Source organism: Camelina sativa, chromosome 14 (assembly GCF_030686135.1).
Source record: "Camelina sativa cultivar CO46 ecotype springtype chromosome 14, ASM3068613v1".
NCBI classification, from domain to species: domain Eukaryota; kingdom Viridiplantae; phylum Streptophyta; class Magnoliopsida; order Brassicales; family Brassicaceae; genus Camelina; species Camelina sativa.
In genome coordinates this window covers 7,397,684-7,413,414 of record NC_141893.1, presented here as the reverse complement: position 1 = coordinate 7,413,414, position 15,731 = coordinate 7,397,684, and the positions used below count along the sequence as shown (strand labels likewise).

At 37.3% G+C, this 15,731-nt stretch overlaps 3 protein-coding genes across 3 annotated transcripts; 1 reads left to right on the top strand and 2 right to left on the bottom strand.

The window, feature by feature from the left end:
• Nucleotides 1–790: 790 nt before the first annotated feature.
• Nucleotides 791–1,527, bottom strand: LOC104740427 (auxin-responsive protein SAUR77). The gene has a single exon (XM_010461010.3). The coding sequence runs from the start codon at nt 1,427–1,429 to the stop codon at nt 1,043–1,045; it is 387 nt and encodes a 128-aa protein (XP_010459312.1). The 5' UTR covers nt 1,430–1,527; the 3' UTR covers nt 791–1,042.
• A 1,937-nt stretch (nt 1,528–3,464) lies between these two features.
• On the bottom strand, nt 3,465–8,617 carry LOC104740426 (phosphoinositide phosphatase SAC5). Its single transcript, XM_087483533.1, has 16 exons — nt 8,127–8,617; nt 7,469–7,673; nt 7,159–7,324; nt 6,827–7,049; nt 6,664–6,740; nt 6,271–6,458; nt 6,086–6,183; nt 5,835–5,968; nt 5,604–5,732; nt 5,198–5,501; nt 4,986–5,107; nt 4,784–4,894; nt 4,507–4,674; nt 4,246–4,416; nt 4,062–4,146; nt 3,465–3,954 (listed from the first exon to the last, which is right to left on the bottom strand). The coding sequence occupies exons 1-16, from the start codon at nt 8,211–8,213 to the stop codon at nt 3,871–3,873; spliced, it is 2,352 nt and encodes a 783-aa protein (XP_087339659.1). The 5' UTR covers nt 8,214–8,617; the 3' UTR covers nt 3,465–3,870.
• A 1,416-nt stretch (nt 8,618–10,033) lies between these two features.
• Nucleotides 10,034–10,581, top strand: LOC147927920 (uncharacterized). The gene is made up of 2 exons (XM_087485940.1): nt 10,034–10,255; nt 10,336–10,581. Exons 1-2 carry the CDS (start codon nt 10,034–10,036, stop codon nt 10,579–10,581), a joined length of 468 nt encoding a protein of 155 aa, XP_087342066.1.
• The last annotated feature ends 5,150 nt before the right edge of the window (nt 10,582–15,731 follow it).

Below are 15,731 nucleotides of genomic sequence, written 5' to 3'. Positions count from 1 at the left end.
CACGATCTGTCTTGTTCAGCAATATACCTATCTAAAAAGACTTAACAGCAAAAAAAAAAAAAAAAAAAAATGTGTAAAATGCTCTAACGCTCTCTTGGTTGGTAACATAACATTTATGGAAGTAGGGACTTGCCTTAGCAATATACCAATTGTCCTTTGGAGCAAAAACAAAAGCTTGCCACGAGTTATCTTCTGTTTGCCCCGGGGAGTTCACCCAATTTTCGGTATAGATCTGAATCAAAATCGAAGGTTTAGTATAACAAGTAACAACTCTGTTGCTCCTACAACAATCCTTGTTTCATCTGGAGTAAAGGAAAGGAAAGGTGAGTATCAATCAACATGAAACTTACAGTAGAGATATAACATCTCCTATCTCCTCTGAGCCGCAGGGCTATTGCATCATACCCATCGAGATCAATGGAGCCATACGTACTTTACTTAGTCATGTTTAAATTATACTCAAAGAATATTATACTTGTAGTTACACTTCAGACTTCACGTCATGAATCATGATAGTCATTTTTTATTCATTTTTTTTTGGACAAAGTCATTTTTTATTCATATCATCTCAAATTTACAACTCGGGCAAACTATGGGCATAATTAGTAAGATACTTTTGTTTGTTATATTAAATAATTATTTTCCATGACAACCATTGCTGCCACTAGAAAGGCAAGTAGGACCGTGCGTGCAATTGGATGGTTCTGCACATTATGTGGCGGCGAATTTCATTCTTCTGAAAAGTAGTAACACGCGTAAACAAAAATAAATACGTACTATAGAGGACATGCACATAAAACGGACCAAAATCAATAAAATATCAATTTTAGCATTGTTTCAATTTATTAATCATTAGGGATAATTATATTAGACACCCTCTTGTCTGACATAATTATAATAGTAATTAGTTAAGAGAACTAAATCTAAAAAAATTGCTCGGGGAAAAAGAAAAGCAAAGAAAATGGTTTGTGACTGGATTATGTCGAATCAAACCAAAAAAGTATATATTAAAAGAAAAAAATTAAATGTAAGAATTGCGTCATCAATAAGTATAGAACTCAGCCAACTCCTCGACGGATCCTCTTTCGTGATCATCATTATCGCCGAGATCAGAGCAACTGTTTTTGAGCATCCATAACAAGTGCTCGAACAATACGACTTCGCAAGCTACCAATACAGTCTCTTGGTCGTGACGTTCTTCTATGAATCTCGAAGACCGATCAAGTAGTTCTTGGAAAAGAGGATGAGCAATGATGTGGGAACTAAGCATGTAAGGTCTTCGTGACTTTCCGATGTAAACCATATGGAGATCGTCGCACTTTGAGACCTCAGAGGCGGTGGACGCGGTGGTTGAATGGTGGTTCTTCGTCAAGGAAGGCCATTTCTTTATGGCTGACTTGAGCTTTGTCAGTTTCCCGAATCTAGCCATAATTAGTGAATATGGGCAAGGTATTATTGGTATTGAAGATGAGAAACAAACTTTCTTGGTACGTAAACGAAGTATTGGGTTCGTTTGTATTTATAAAGAGGGATAGATAGAGAAAGAGAACAGCTAAGAAAGATAATTTAATTTAATATAAGAAATATAAAGGCTACAGAATCCGTAAAACTAGACTAGTGTCTCCTTTTTCTATTTTAATTTAATATCTATAGAATATCTTATTATATGTATGTAGGTGTGTGGATGCATGTTGATATGTGCATACGTGTGTATGTGGGCTGGACAATCTCCTCTTCTCTTGTGTATTGTTGTGTAATGTATCAGACCAAGGGTGATCGATTCTTTTTATACAATAGATTACATATCATGTCGACGATGTTTAACGTTATGATTCTTTTTAGATAAGAGATCTTTATGACAATTATATTTAGTGTCGCGCGTAACGTTATGATTTTGGCCGAAATAGTACGTACGGTGTCGGTGTAACTAGTAAATAGTAATTACTCATAAAAACTAATAATTAACTGTTTATTTTTAAATGACCAAGACAGCAAAACGGAACAAGCGGTCCATACATTTTAATTCTTTGTATATATGTACTATTTTGAATAAAAACAAATTCGACAATTGACATCATATAACAAATATACATTATTTGGTGGAAGAAAACCTTAGCATCTGTCAATATCAAACTACAAATTGTTGAGAGATAAGCTAATAATTGAAGGAGGTTTAGAAAACCTCTATAAGATGGTCCAAGCATACACTCTTAAATAGTTTTTTTTTGAATTTAATGTTAAATTATATTCAAAAGAAAAAATAAAAAGTTTTACAAAGAAAATGTGTTACTTTGCTCTAAACCATTCAGACAAATTTTAATAAAATTTTGCAGCAAACCAGACTTGAATACTCTCTTCTCCCCCTCTCATGGTACTTAAACGGTTTCGTATTTTGAAGGAGAGAGAAGAGACTATTCAAGTCTGGTTTGGTGCAAAATTTTATTAAAATTTGTCTAAATGGTTTAGAGCAAAGTAACACATTTTCTTTGTAAAACTTTTTATTTTTTCTAAGAGATATCAAAACAACAAAATAACAAAATAACCACGAGCATCATTAGCTATTAACACACTGTTAAATAGTTTAGTCTAAGAGATATCAAAACAACAAAATAACCACGAGCATCATTAGCTATTCATCACCTAAGTAATACTAGTGATTTTTAATGCTTATTAGTAAGTAGTTGTAATGATTTACTAAAAATGGAATCCAGATATAACTTTCTTTAGCTAATTAAACAACGCAAATAATATTTTGCTTATGTGCATTTACTACAATTTTTTTTTGTACATTCATAAGAAGGTATTTTTTAAAATGTTGACATTGTAATTTAGATATATTAATTTCAAAACCTAATGCTATAATTTTCTAATTAAGAACTTGTTTGGTATATACCCTGCACTGTAGACACAACCCTGGTCCTCGTAGACAATGCAGTGTCTAGACGTACCAACTCTATTGACTAAATTTTTATTGTTTTGTTAAATGATTAAATCCAACAATCATCGAATTAAATTCCAACAGTGAAGAAAAGAACTGAATTTTTATTTTTATTTATCTCAAAAAGATCGGCCAGCTGTATTTATCTTTGGTGGGCGAACATACAATTGCCAGCCAACAGCCAACAGCCAACAAAATCAAAATATTTAATGAGAAGAAATAAATAAAATATTCTGAACAAATTAGTTAGTTGCAAGAGCAAAAAGCCAGTAGGGATGTTGTTGTTCTTAAAGAGTGCATCACAACTTCTTTGGTAAGGGGTTTAACCACTAGCCAGCCAGTTTAAAGAGTTTGAGACATACCAATGTATGTATATTTGCCTTTACAGTATAATCTAAATAAACTTTTTGGTCCAATAATTTTATCAGTTAGGATTTAATTAAGAAACGTATTTGCTGGTGTTGATTCTAGTATTGAGGCACTAAACGCTCGCGCGACATAGGATTAAAAGTTTAAAACCAGATGATGATGATGATGTTTCTTGGTTGTAATTTTTTCAATACAATGCGGTATTATGCGTTCCAACTCCTTCTAATCACACAATTTCTTTCGGTTCAAGAATGGGCCGTAACTATACGGAAAGAAAAAAAAAAGGAAAAATCAAACCAAACCCTCTCTATACCAAACAGAAAAAACAAAATCAAATTTTGTGGGTGGTGAAAAAAAGAGAGAAATCAAGTTTGCTAGGGAAACAATAAAAACAAGAAACATGGACCTTTACAAAGGTGAGTCGGATATATATACAGAGATGTGTCGTTATGGTGTGCTGTCCTGTTATTTATGGCTGTTCAACCCTGGAGTACCTGGCAAGTAACCAACGTTACCTTCCGATGCAAGGCACAAACAATTTCATCTCCAAACCCACTGCCTCTTTACCATGGTCTTCCTGAGAATACCCACCGAGCGAATTCATTTGAGAAACCAGACAGCAAATCGGAACCACCAATTATAGGAAACTGTAAATAATGGGAAAATCTAATCGAGTCAGTGTCTTTCTCTGCGAACGCGTTAAGAAAAAATCGATAACTTGAATAGAAAATGATATGGAGAAGAAGGAAAATACATCAAAACTGGAGTTTGTATTAGTTAACGAAGTAACGGATTCATCCAGGTCGGTGAACAAGTTATCTGAGGAACAAGACCTTGAGCTGCAAGAAACATTTAGAACATGAAAGAAGGTTCATGTCTGAATATCGTAAATGTATCACAATGCTATAGGAACGATGCACACGGACGAATGTTTTTACCTGCAACGTTCAAACATTTCTTCTGCTGGAGTAAATTTAGTTTTGTATGAGTGTGCAAAGCCAGGTACATCAGTGGGCCTGTGAGCTACATAATTAGAGGAACTGCCTGGAAACATCTGCCCTGACCTTGTTTCTCTTAAAAGATCTTCATTGCGCATAACCGAAAGGAAGCTGAAGATGTGATCAAAGACAAAGGTAGAAGTATCAGAAAAAGAGTGTTAATAAATGCTTCAAACAAGTTAAAGAGAATCTGATTCACACCTTAAAGAAGCTGGTTCAGTTTCACAGAATGGAAAATCTAAATTTGCTCCTGAGACACCCCCGTTTAACCCTTCATGTGAAGGCTGAGAATTTTCGCGTACCAGCTCCCCCAGATTTAAATCACAGTCCATGAGAATGTTATCGGAAAATGATCTCCTAATTAGTGGCCTGCAGTTCATATAGTGTATTGGAAGAGATATTAATCATTTGTAATTTACATGTCAACTCAATTTAGAATAGTTTCCGGTTTAGCCAAATTTTCAACAAAATTAGGTACCTCATATTTTCGATATCTAGGTTAGAACCAGCTCTTCCGATGTTGTGCTGATCAGAATCCAGCTCCCATAGTGCTGGCCTCCCCACTCGAGGCCGGAAATGCCCCAAGAACCTGTCACCAGAGACAGTAGTTAGACTAAACGAACAAGTAGCAAATTTAAAGACGAAAAAACAAGACAAGAAGTTTGTAAAATATAGCTTACACATTGATGGCGTTCTGCTTATCACTGTCCTGATAGGCGTTATTGTAGTGACGGCGCATAGCTGTGAATATATCACGCTGCCTCGTCACCATGTTCCAGTTACCTCTCAGATCACAAAACATCTGCATACCACAAACTTTCTAAAGTTGATACACATAGTTCAAAAATCCATCTAAAGCATAGTCAGAAAATGTGTTGTAAAACCAATTCACCTTGCTGTGTGCTTCTGAGCCACCATACTGCAGCGCAAGTGTATTACCCATGTTTTGGTAAGCTTCCATCAATTCTATTGCCAGAGGATTATTAAGATCGACGACTGGAGGTCCTGAGATTTCCAATGTACGTAGCTGATGCCCAAGAGCTACGAGTCCGTGGGCGTACTGCGCAAAATTAGTGCGATCCAAGCAGTCTATGCAGTTTGTCCTCAAGACCCCATTTTGGAGCAAATATATTTCCGCCTTGGAAGCTTCTTTTCCTGGACTATTTGCTTCTTCATCTTGACTCGGAAGAGGGTTACTGAAGCATAGTATCATTAGTATTAGGACTCACCAACAAACGTGCAATAAATTCAAAACTATGTATTAGAGAGATAATCATAAAATTGCATACAAAACTTACTTGTAAAACGAGTCATAAATTACTCCATCACCTCCTACACCTGAAGGAACTTTACAGTAAAACAAGTCAGTTAATTCCAATGCTTTCCTTGCAAAGATACACAAGTGATTGAATGCACCATCAGCTCCTCTGAGAAATGAAAGGAAAAATGGTTAACAATTCTAGGATATAAAGACTTATTATACAAACCAACCCATTAATTTCTGTTTAAAGGGTGCATAAATGCAGTACTTTTTGTAGTGTTTGCTTAGATCAAAATGGATTGCCTTTAAACGATTCTCCTTGTCCACGCCTTTGTTAATAAATCGGATTGTCTTTGCAAACTCTCCCCGTAAGATGTTTTCTCGATGCTTTTTCTCACCTGTCTGATAACACAAAATAGCAACGATATATACACTCAATATTATCATTCGATAAACCAAGAACAGGCAGAAGCAATGTATACAATTTGAGTTTTCCTAGAAAATGAGAGAGCAGCTTACCTTTAGGAGGTTCAGAATTATTATCTTCTTCCCATACCTCTCTCTCAGATTCTTAAAGTGCTGTTTGGTAGCCTCATAATTCGCGTCCTTCTTATTCACTGTGACCCAAAAACAAGACAAAACCAAGAGTATTAAAGATAAGAAAAAACCAAGGGATCCTTTTTGCAAATTCATATGGTGCTTACATATAATCTCGGGCTGTGGGTTGAAAACAGATGCCTCCTGTGACCAAAAGAGGGGTATGGAGCCTCGAATCTGCACAATTGAGGTTATAGGGATTTTCTGACCAGCAGGAACCACTTTGGAAACAATCTGCTCCGTCTCAACATCATTGGCTACCCTGCCTATATCATTTACACCACGCCTTAAATATCTGCACATTAAAATGGAGGAGTTAAGATCAAAGGGATATCAATACTAGCCCCGATCTTTCAAAGGGAGTACTGAAATATGGTATTGCGTAATCCCCCAATATTACAATTATGAAAAAGAGCAAGTAGGCCGTGAGAAAAAATGAAAAAGGAAACAAAGATAAGAAGAACATATAGCAGGTAAAAGCTTTCAGAATGAAGAACTACCTTGTGCCAGCATAATGACGTGAACGCCGAGCAATGATAGTGAATACAAACTCTTCACCAGATACTGAACATTTAGTCTAGACAAAGCAAAGGATCCGTAGATATTAGCTAGGTCTTATCTTGTGAGTATACCAATGCAGATAGGCATGCATTTGTTTATTACCTGCTGAAAGAAGCCGTATACCAGTGCAACTGTCCATATGGTATTCTGGAGGATCCTTCTGATCTGGCGTGTTAAGAAGGCGTTCCACACGAACATCGTGTTGTCGTGAACGTTTCCTCTCTCAGTGTTGCCGATATTCTTCTGAAGGGTATACATGAGGTGATATGTGTAGCTGAAGTAGAAGTTTTTGCTAAGATTCACCACGCTTAGGAGCCTCTTGTACCTATATATATAGTAAGGGAATACATGTTTTACGCGTTCTGATAAAGTTCACACCAGAGACTTTCATTTTAAAAGAACATAACCATTAGAAGAGTTATCGATAGAAATACCTCTGCTCAGCGTCAGACTTAGCCACTTTGGTCTGAATGGAAGGATGTGGAATCACAATCATTTGACTCTCAGCAATACCATAAACTGTATGGCCGCAGATCTCACCCACTTTTTTTCTTTTTGTAATCACCAGCATGTAATAAGGCTCCAAGAATCTCACAAACCCTGCACCCAAAAAAAAAAATCAACATTGCTCAGTGAGTTCAGAGCGATACAATGAAACCTCCAAAAAACAAAACAATGAGAAAAGGACAAGGCACAGAGTGGTAAACTGGTAAAGAAAGAAAGAAAGAAAGAAAGAGGACATACCAATGATACCATAGCAAGTAGTGATAGCTTTAAAGCCACCAGAATCCTCGTTACCTACACTCATCCGCCTTTTAAGTTCGCGCATTTCTTCTTTAGTATACCTTGTAGGATCTTCATATAAGTTCAACTCGTTTAAGTCCCTTCGATCAATCTTAAGAATCCTCCTAAAGCTCTTGTTCTCATCTCTTCCAATCAAGTAAAAATTCTGCACAAACAACACCATTTGATCAAATTCAAGTGATAAGAGTATAAATTGCTAAAATTCATGTAAGCAAAAAAAAAAAAAAAAAAAAAAAACAGGCTAAGAATAACTTAGAACCAAAATTAGACTCTATACATAAAAGTCAAGCTAAAGGCTCATTCATGACTTAACACATTACAAGTAAGTTGAACCACCAAGCAAACACAACAGACTAATCAATAATAAACCAAAACCATCTTAGAGAATGTGAAACCAAAAATCAAAATCCATAAAAACCATAACAGTAGTAGTATTGACGCAATTATGATGGGATAACAAAAAAAAGATTGACATTGACGCAAATCAACATAATTTTAAAAAGAAACGAAGAACAGAAATAAGATTCACATAACCACAGAGCATAATCGGACCGAAATCAAGAGAGACAGGACAAGGAGGAGCTTTAAGTTTGGTTACCGAGGGAGTAGCGTAGAGTTTGAATTTATGAAGAACAGGCAAGTCAATTAGTTCGGGCCTCGGTTCGAACCGAGGCTCTGATCCCATCAGACCAGATATATCTGAAATTACGAAACCTGAAGAGAAGCTCCGACCCGGTTTTTGACCCCCCCCCCCCCCCCGATTTCGAAATCAGTCGATAACAGAGAGAGAAACAAACAGCCGAAAGCAGACGAGAGAAAACTAAAGCGTGAGGAATTAGAAAATCAATACGGGAATTTTCCCAGGAAAGTTTCGAATTGGGAGAAGGAGATAACGAGGAAGAAGAGGATTCGAGAGAGAGAGACGACAGAGAGGAGTGGAGCCGTCGAAGGATTGTGACCAGGTCGAAGAAGAAAGATGATGAGGAGAGAAGACTTTGTTTTTTTGTTTTTCTTTTCTTTTAAATGGTAAAATTAATAATTTGGAATTTAGCTGCTCTCTGCTTTTATTTGTTTACCTTTTGGGCGCTAATTCCCCCCCCCCCCTTTTTTTTATTTATAGGCCTTACGATACGCTGTCGTTTGTCGTCAAGTATTCATTTGTTAAAAGGCTCTTGCCTTTTGCGTCTTCTGATTTTTATACATATTTTTTTACTTTTCTAATTGTCAAATGTTTTAATAATCTAGAAAGGCAACCTTTGTTTTCTCTTCTGTGTGTCACTTTTTATATTCTTTTTTTTTTTCTTTTGAGAAAAAAGAGTGTAGATTATATTCTCATAAATAAGGAATATATCTTTTGGTTTCAATAGAATTTTAAGATCACGATAAATTTTATTTTTCAAGCGAAGATAAGTATGGTAATAAGTAATAGTATCTTCTTTTTTTTTACGATGGGATGGGAATGTCGTATCGTATAGATGCACGCTAAACACATGGAGGAAGAGATTGGGTCCACATTACATTACATCATCCATAATAATCTAATTCACGATGATGATGATGATCTTTTCTTAGAAGCTTTCTAAAATAATTCACGATCTTTTTAGTTCTCTTCTCTATTATTCTTTCTTTAATAAGTCTTATTGGTTCATCTTGGTCCGGCTTCCGATTTATTATTACGACTAATTCTAACTTCAACAGTAGAGGAATATAATGACATTCATTTACCCTAAATTAGGTACATGGAACTATATAGTCTATATTTTTTACTATACCGCCACGGCACCACCAACATGTTTCACATCTTTCCGTTCTAGTTACAACTCTTTCCTCCTCCGACACAAAAATTTAACCGTAGCTAGGGTCATTTGTAAAAGGTGAGTAGAAGAAACGAAAAGTAAGAAAAACAGAGGAAATTTTTTTTTTTTATAGATCGTATAGGGCTCTTGATACCATGTAAAAGGTAATATGATCGATCTCTTATTGAGTACAATCGAGAGAGTTTATATACAAGAACATACGATGTTAGGATATTCTAGAGTGAGTAATTACAGAATCATATTTACATAAATAGACGATACTGCATATCAATTAGCATAAATCATATATCATGATCTATCCTCGATATCATTTACGAATATTCGTTGTTTACATATTACAGATAATTGTAAGAGTGTTACTCCCGAAAAAATGGATAATTGTAAGTGTAAGTTTTTAAACAGGTGACTTTTGAATTTTTATTAGCTTATTAAGATTTTTTATTAAAACACAAAATGAACGCGGTCGGGCGATGGCTAGGGTTCTGCTACGGTGCACTGGCGGCGATCTCTTCTTCCTACATTAGCATCCCTAGATTTCTCTCAGCATTTGTTTAGCTCATCTGCTGTTCATTAAGCTCTTGTGGCTTCGGTATCTCGTTACTAATCTTCAGATCTAGTTATCCAACTCCCTTTAGATTCAGATCTGTGTTGGTTGTGAGGAGGCGTCCAAATTTGAGAGATAGCAGCCATGAATAGACCAAGGAAGAAGAAGGAGCCGACTCTCATGGATGAACTAAGAGAACGAAATCTGCTAAGCGAAGGTGAAGTGGTGGAAATCCCAGATCTACAGAATAATGATTTGATAGAGGAAAATTCGATGAGCGTCATAGTTCGCTGTTTGAATCTTGTGGTTCATAAGGTTGGTGGATTAGTTAAAGCGTTGCCTGCTATCTGGGGTTTGGATGACAGAGTAAGGGGGAGAGGAGTGGGTGATAACCGGGTCCAGTTTATCTTTGAAACGGAAGGTGATCTCTATCATGTCTTATACAGAGGTGGATAGTCTCGCTTGATCAATGGAAACCAAATCCAGGACCAGATTTTCTTAACAAAATCCTATTTTGGGTTCGTATAAGGAACATCCCCATTCATCTCTTAAAGAAGCAGGCAGTGGAGAGTATCATTGAGCCTCGGGGTAAGGTTGAAGCGGTTGAGCTTCATGCAAAAAACTCAAACTCTCTGGAGTATGTGAGAGCTAGAGAGGCAAGTTATGGGAAAGACTTTCTCGTATTGGAGTAAGCAGAAGAGGTCCTTGGATGCTAACGGGGGAATTTAATGAACTGGTGGATCCCTCAGAGAAGATTGGTGGACCATTAAGAAAAGATGCGACATGTGCTGAATTCAGACAGATGCTCTCAGTCTGTGGCATGTGGGACATAAAGCACACTGGTTATCAGTTTTCTTGGTATGGGAACAGAAATGATGAATTGGTCCAATGTAGGCTCGACAGGACAGTAGCTAATCAACTTTGGATGGAGCTATTTCCTTCGGCCCAAGCAGAGTATCTCCAGAAGGTGAGCTCTGATCATAGTCCCCTAATAACGAGCCTATTGGGTGAGAAAAGGAAGAAGTGGGCTACCTTTAGGTATGATCAGCGATGGATAGCGAGAGAGGGCTTTAAAGAGCTTATCTCTAACTTCTGGAGAAGGGAGGGTGTGGTTTCCCATGGCTCTATGATGAGTAGGATTGCTGCCTGTCGAAAGGAAATCTCTAGATGGAAGAGGGATAATCAGCCTAGTTCAGCAAGAAGAATCCAAGCACTTCATCATCAAATCGATCTCGCTACTAGGCAGAACCCCTTTAGTAGACAGGAGCTCCTTAAGCTTAAGAATGAGTTGAAGATAGAGTATCGCCATGAGGAGACTTATTGGAAGGATAAGAGCCGGCTGACTTGGCTTAACAATGGTGATCAAAACACGAAATTTTTTCACGCTGCAACCAAGAACAAAAGAGCCCAAAACAGGATTCAGAGGCTTGTGGACGATGAGGGTAAGGCGTGGTTTGGGGACAATGATCTGGGTAGATTGGCAGAAAACTACTTTAAACTGTTATTTACCTCTGAGGACGTGGGCCATAAGGTTACAGATAAACTGGGTGAAGGTAATAAAGTGTCTCCGGTGGAGAATGCTCAACTCTTGAAGGAAGTAACCTTAGAGGAAGTCAAGCATGCGGTCTTTGCTATGAATCCGAGTAAAAGTCCTGGACCGGATGGTATGGCAGGTCACTTTTATCAGCAGAACTGGGATGTTTTGGGAGAACACTTGTTGATGATGGTTCAAAGCTTCTTCCACTCAGGCAGTTTGGATAGAGATATGAACAAGACTAATCTTTGTCTGATCCCAAAAAAGATAAAGGCAGAGCGACTGACTGACTTTCGGCCAATCAGCCTTAGCAACGTAGTGTATAAAATTATTGCTAAGGTGATGGCTAATCGGCTTAAGAAGGTGTTGCCTAGAGTAGTGTCTGAAACTCAGGCGGCTTTCATCCAGGGGAGATTGATCACAGACAACATTCTCGTGGCACATGAGCTTCTTCATGCTTTGGATTCACCAAATAAATGCTCTGAGGATTCCTTAGCAATCAAGACCGATATTTCCAAAGCGTTCGATAGAGTAGAATGGTCGTTTCTACAGGATGCATTGAAGTTGCTAGGTTTCTCGGAGAGATGGATAAGGTTAATCATGACCTGTGTGAGAACAGTAAACTACCAGGTGCTAATCAATGGATCCCCATTTGGGGAAATCACTCCCACCAGGGGTTTGAGACAAGGAGACCCTTTGTCTCCTTATCTATTTGTTCTATGTTCAGAGATATTGGTTAGAATGTTGCAAGATGCGGAAAGTCGAGGCAAAATCACAGGGCTCAAAGTAGCAAGGAGTGCACCCTCAGTCTCTCACCTCCTGTTTGCGGATGACAGTATATTCTATTGTAAGGAGAATGATGATGAGCTTCAGCATTTGATTAGTATCTTGGATGAGTACAACATTGCATCAGGCCAGCGTTTTAATTACCAAAAGTCAAGCATATACTTCGGGAGAAGAATAACTCAGGAGCGTCGAGACCTTATCAAAGCTCTAACTGGCATTGCTGCTGAGGGAGGACAAGGTTTTTACTTGGGATTGCCAGAAGCTTTTGGCGGATCTAAGGTCACTACTTTCCGATACCTAAAGGAGAGACTTCAGCAAAAAGTCTCGGGATGGCAAACAAACTTTCTCTCCTTTGGCGGTAAAGAGATCCTCTTAAAATCGATTGCCATGGCACTGCCTACACACACAATGTCGTGCTTTAAGCTACCTAGGACAGTCAGTCAGCAACTAGCTTCTGTAATGGCTGATTTTTGGTGGAGGAACAAACAGAATTCAAAAGGCATGCACTGGCGGGCTTGGGAACACCTCAATAAGTCCAAATCAGAGGGGGGATTGGGATTCAAGGAAATTGAAGCTTATAACATAGCTCTCCTTGGTAAACAACTATGGAGAATGTTGACGAACCCCAATTCGCTCATGGCTAGGGTTTTTAAAAGTCGATACTTCAGCAAATCCAGTCCTTTATCTGCTAAACTTGGCTCCAGACCCTCATTTGCTTGGCGCAGTATCCACGAGGCACAAGAGTTATTGAAGCAAGGAGTTAGAGCTATTATTGGAAATGGAGAGTCTGTGAATCTCTGGCAGGACCCATGGCTTGGCTCTAAACCTGCTCGGAGCTTACATAAGGTTTGTATCATTCCTTCCGACCTACACGAGTCAGTTTCAAAATTGATGAAGGTTAAAGATATTATGGAGGATAGCAAGCGGGCCTGGAGACAGGATTTGCTAGACACACTTTTTACTATGGAAGATAGGAACTTGATTGGGAACTTAAGGCTTGGTGGACATAACAGATCAGATAGTTATACATGGGATTATGCTAGGACAGGACAATACTCGGTAAAATCTGGATATTGGGTTCTGACTCAGGTCATCAACACTCAGAAAGGTCCTCAAGCAGTTACACAACCTAGCCTAAATCCTCTTATAAGTCAAGTCTAGAGAACAAAGGCGAGTCCTAAGGTCCAACATTTCCTTTGGATGTGTCTCTCTAATTGTCTCTCTGTGGCAAAAAGCTTATCTCATCGTCATCTCTCTAGAGATAATTCATGTGTGAGATGTCCTCATGAAGCAGAATCGACGAACCACCTTTTGTTTCAATGCACCTATGCAAGGCAGGTATGGGCACTATCCCCCATTCCGTCACCCTCTGGAGGCGAGTGGTCTAATTCTCTCTATGCTAATATGTTCTTCGTCCTGAATATTGCTTCGCTCTACCCACAACGAGACGACTTGGAGAAGGATGTTCCTTGGATACTTTGGAGGCTCTGGAAGTCTCGTAATGAACTCATCTTCAAAGGAAAGGACTTTAATCCCCAAAATACAGTAGAGAAGGCATTAGAGGATGCTGAGGAATGGGATCAAAGGAAAAAGAATGAGCATGAGAAATTGACTAGAGGGCACCCTGTACCAAAGAGGACTGAGGACGCAAAGTGGAAGCTACCTCGAAGAGAATGGGTCAAATGCAATACTGATGGAGCTTGGAGGGGTGGAGATACATTGAGTGGTACGGGGTGGGTACTTCGTAATGACACAGGGGATGTTCTTTGGATGGGAGCGCAAGCCATTCGATGTGCATATTCGGCGATGGAAGTAGAGCTGGAAGCAATGTGGGGGGGCAATACACTCAATGCTCCGTCTGAACTATACAAGGGTTATATTTGAATCAGATTCTTTGGGCCTGGTTAATTTACTAAATAGTGAGGAGATTTGGCCTGCATTTGCTCCTTTGCTCTATGACATAAAAGGTTTGCTCTCTTCCTTCCAAGACTTTAAAATTGTGTATGTCCTAAGAGTTTGTAATAGTGTGGCCGATCGAGTAGCAAGGGAATCTCTTTCTTTCGAGAATTATGATCCCAAGTTATACTCGATGATGCCTTCATGGATTAAGCGTTTTGTAGTGAAAGATAAACAGAGTGTATTATGATTGGTGAATGAAAGTTGATGTTGAGCCAAAAAAAGAACAAAAAATGAACGCGTAATGGCCGACCTGTTCGATGAGTTGAATCACTAATCCTCTCAGTGTTGGACGTGTGTTATGTAGAATGGTAATAGATTATTGTCTATACGCGATTAGTCCTTCCTTTCCTTCTTTTTTATTTACTACGAACCAAACCAACGACTTGGCTAAACGTGAACAATCTAAATCCATTCGATGCATTATTATTAATTTCAACATAAATTCCTTGTGCACGAAGTTAACTCTCTTTCCTAATATTAAATGTTAACAACTGATTATGAAAGCAAAGTCCAAGAAAAAAAAAAGTGAGGAATAATTGTCAGTAAAAGAAGAAAAAACTGAATTAAAAATTACTGCAAAATAATTGTCAGTAAGAATAATCATGTTTAAATAGCAAAGGGTATTTGAACTTCGCTAATGATAGCTAACACAAATCATATATAGACTCTATACTTAATACTTATTTGGAGAACTCAAAAATGCTAAGGTCTAGCTGGTAGTCTTTTTTTAAACTGGCCATGAAACTGATATTATTTTTAGTGTTAATAAAATCGAACTTAACTACCATCACAGATAAGATAAAGATCACTCAATTAACAAAAACTAGTATCTTAGGTAAACTACAGTACAAAAGACAAACAAATGTAATTAACACAAGGTTTTCGTCGATACGTTTTTTAATCACGTCAGTTTGGTATAAAAATATACATATTTAAACAATGTAATGTTAAATAATATATTATGGCCGACCGATGATAGCCTCGCAATGACTTAATCCACTAAAAATTCCAGAAGACATCTTTTATTCATGCTAGATGGTATCATCATCTTCCACTTATATATAAAGAAGACTTAAAAACGAAAATAGAAAGTCAATATTTAAACCACTAACTTTATAAAAATTAAAAATCCTTTACAAAAAAGACAACAACTGACTTTAGCGTAAAAAAAATGAAAAGAATAAGACTGGCTCTCTATAACAAAAAAGAGCACATTTATAATCTCCTATATAATAAAACGGAAGTACACAACTTTTTTGTAGATTATAATTTTTATAAGTTGATTACAAAATATGTTATACATTAAATATAAGTTGGTTACGAAAAACCGTTATAAATTAATTAGTCAATTCATAGCTATATGAATACACTTAAGAATATCCCAAAAAATCTTATTAAAAAAAATATTCAATGATTTATACAATTTCCTAAATAAAATCTTTAGTATTTCGTGTATTGTTACAAAATATATATTGTTAGGCATAAAAATATATTTTTAGGCGTAAAAAAGTAAAATCTTGAAAATTTATCACACTTAATCGTGATTTTCAAGATCTTATTGTG

What these genes read in the sequence shown, in the direction of transcription:
- LOC104740427 (XM_010461010.3), bottom strand. Translation starts at nt 1,429, where the DNA reads ATGGCTAGATTCGGGAAACTGACAAAGCTCAAGTCAGCCATAAAGAAA.
- LOC104740426 (XM_087483533.1), bottom strand. Translation starts at nt 8,213, where the DNA reads ATGGGATCAGAGCCTCGGTTCGAACCGAGGCCCGAACTAATTGACTTG. An exon ending in TATACGGCTTCTTTCAGCAG is followed by an intron (nt 6,741 to 6,826) that starts GTAATAAACAAA and finishes TGCTTTGTCTAG; the next exon opens with ACTAAATGTTCAGTATCTGG. An exon ending in ACTGAACCAGCTTCTTTAAG is followed by an intron (nt 4,417 to 4,506) that starts GTGTGAATCAGA and finishes TCACATCTTCAG; the next exon opens with CTTCCTTTCGGTTATGCGCA.
- LOC147927920 (XM_087485940.1), top strand. Translation starts at nt 10,034, where the DNA reads ATGAATAGACCAAGGAAGAAGAAGGAGCCGACTCTCATGGATGAACTA. An exon ending in TCTGGGGTTTGGATGACAGA is followed by an intron (nt 10,256 to 10,335) that starts GTAAGGGGGAGA and finishes TGTCTTATACAG; the next exon opens with AGGTGGATAGTCTCGCTTGA.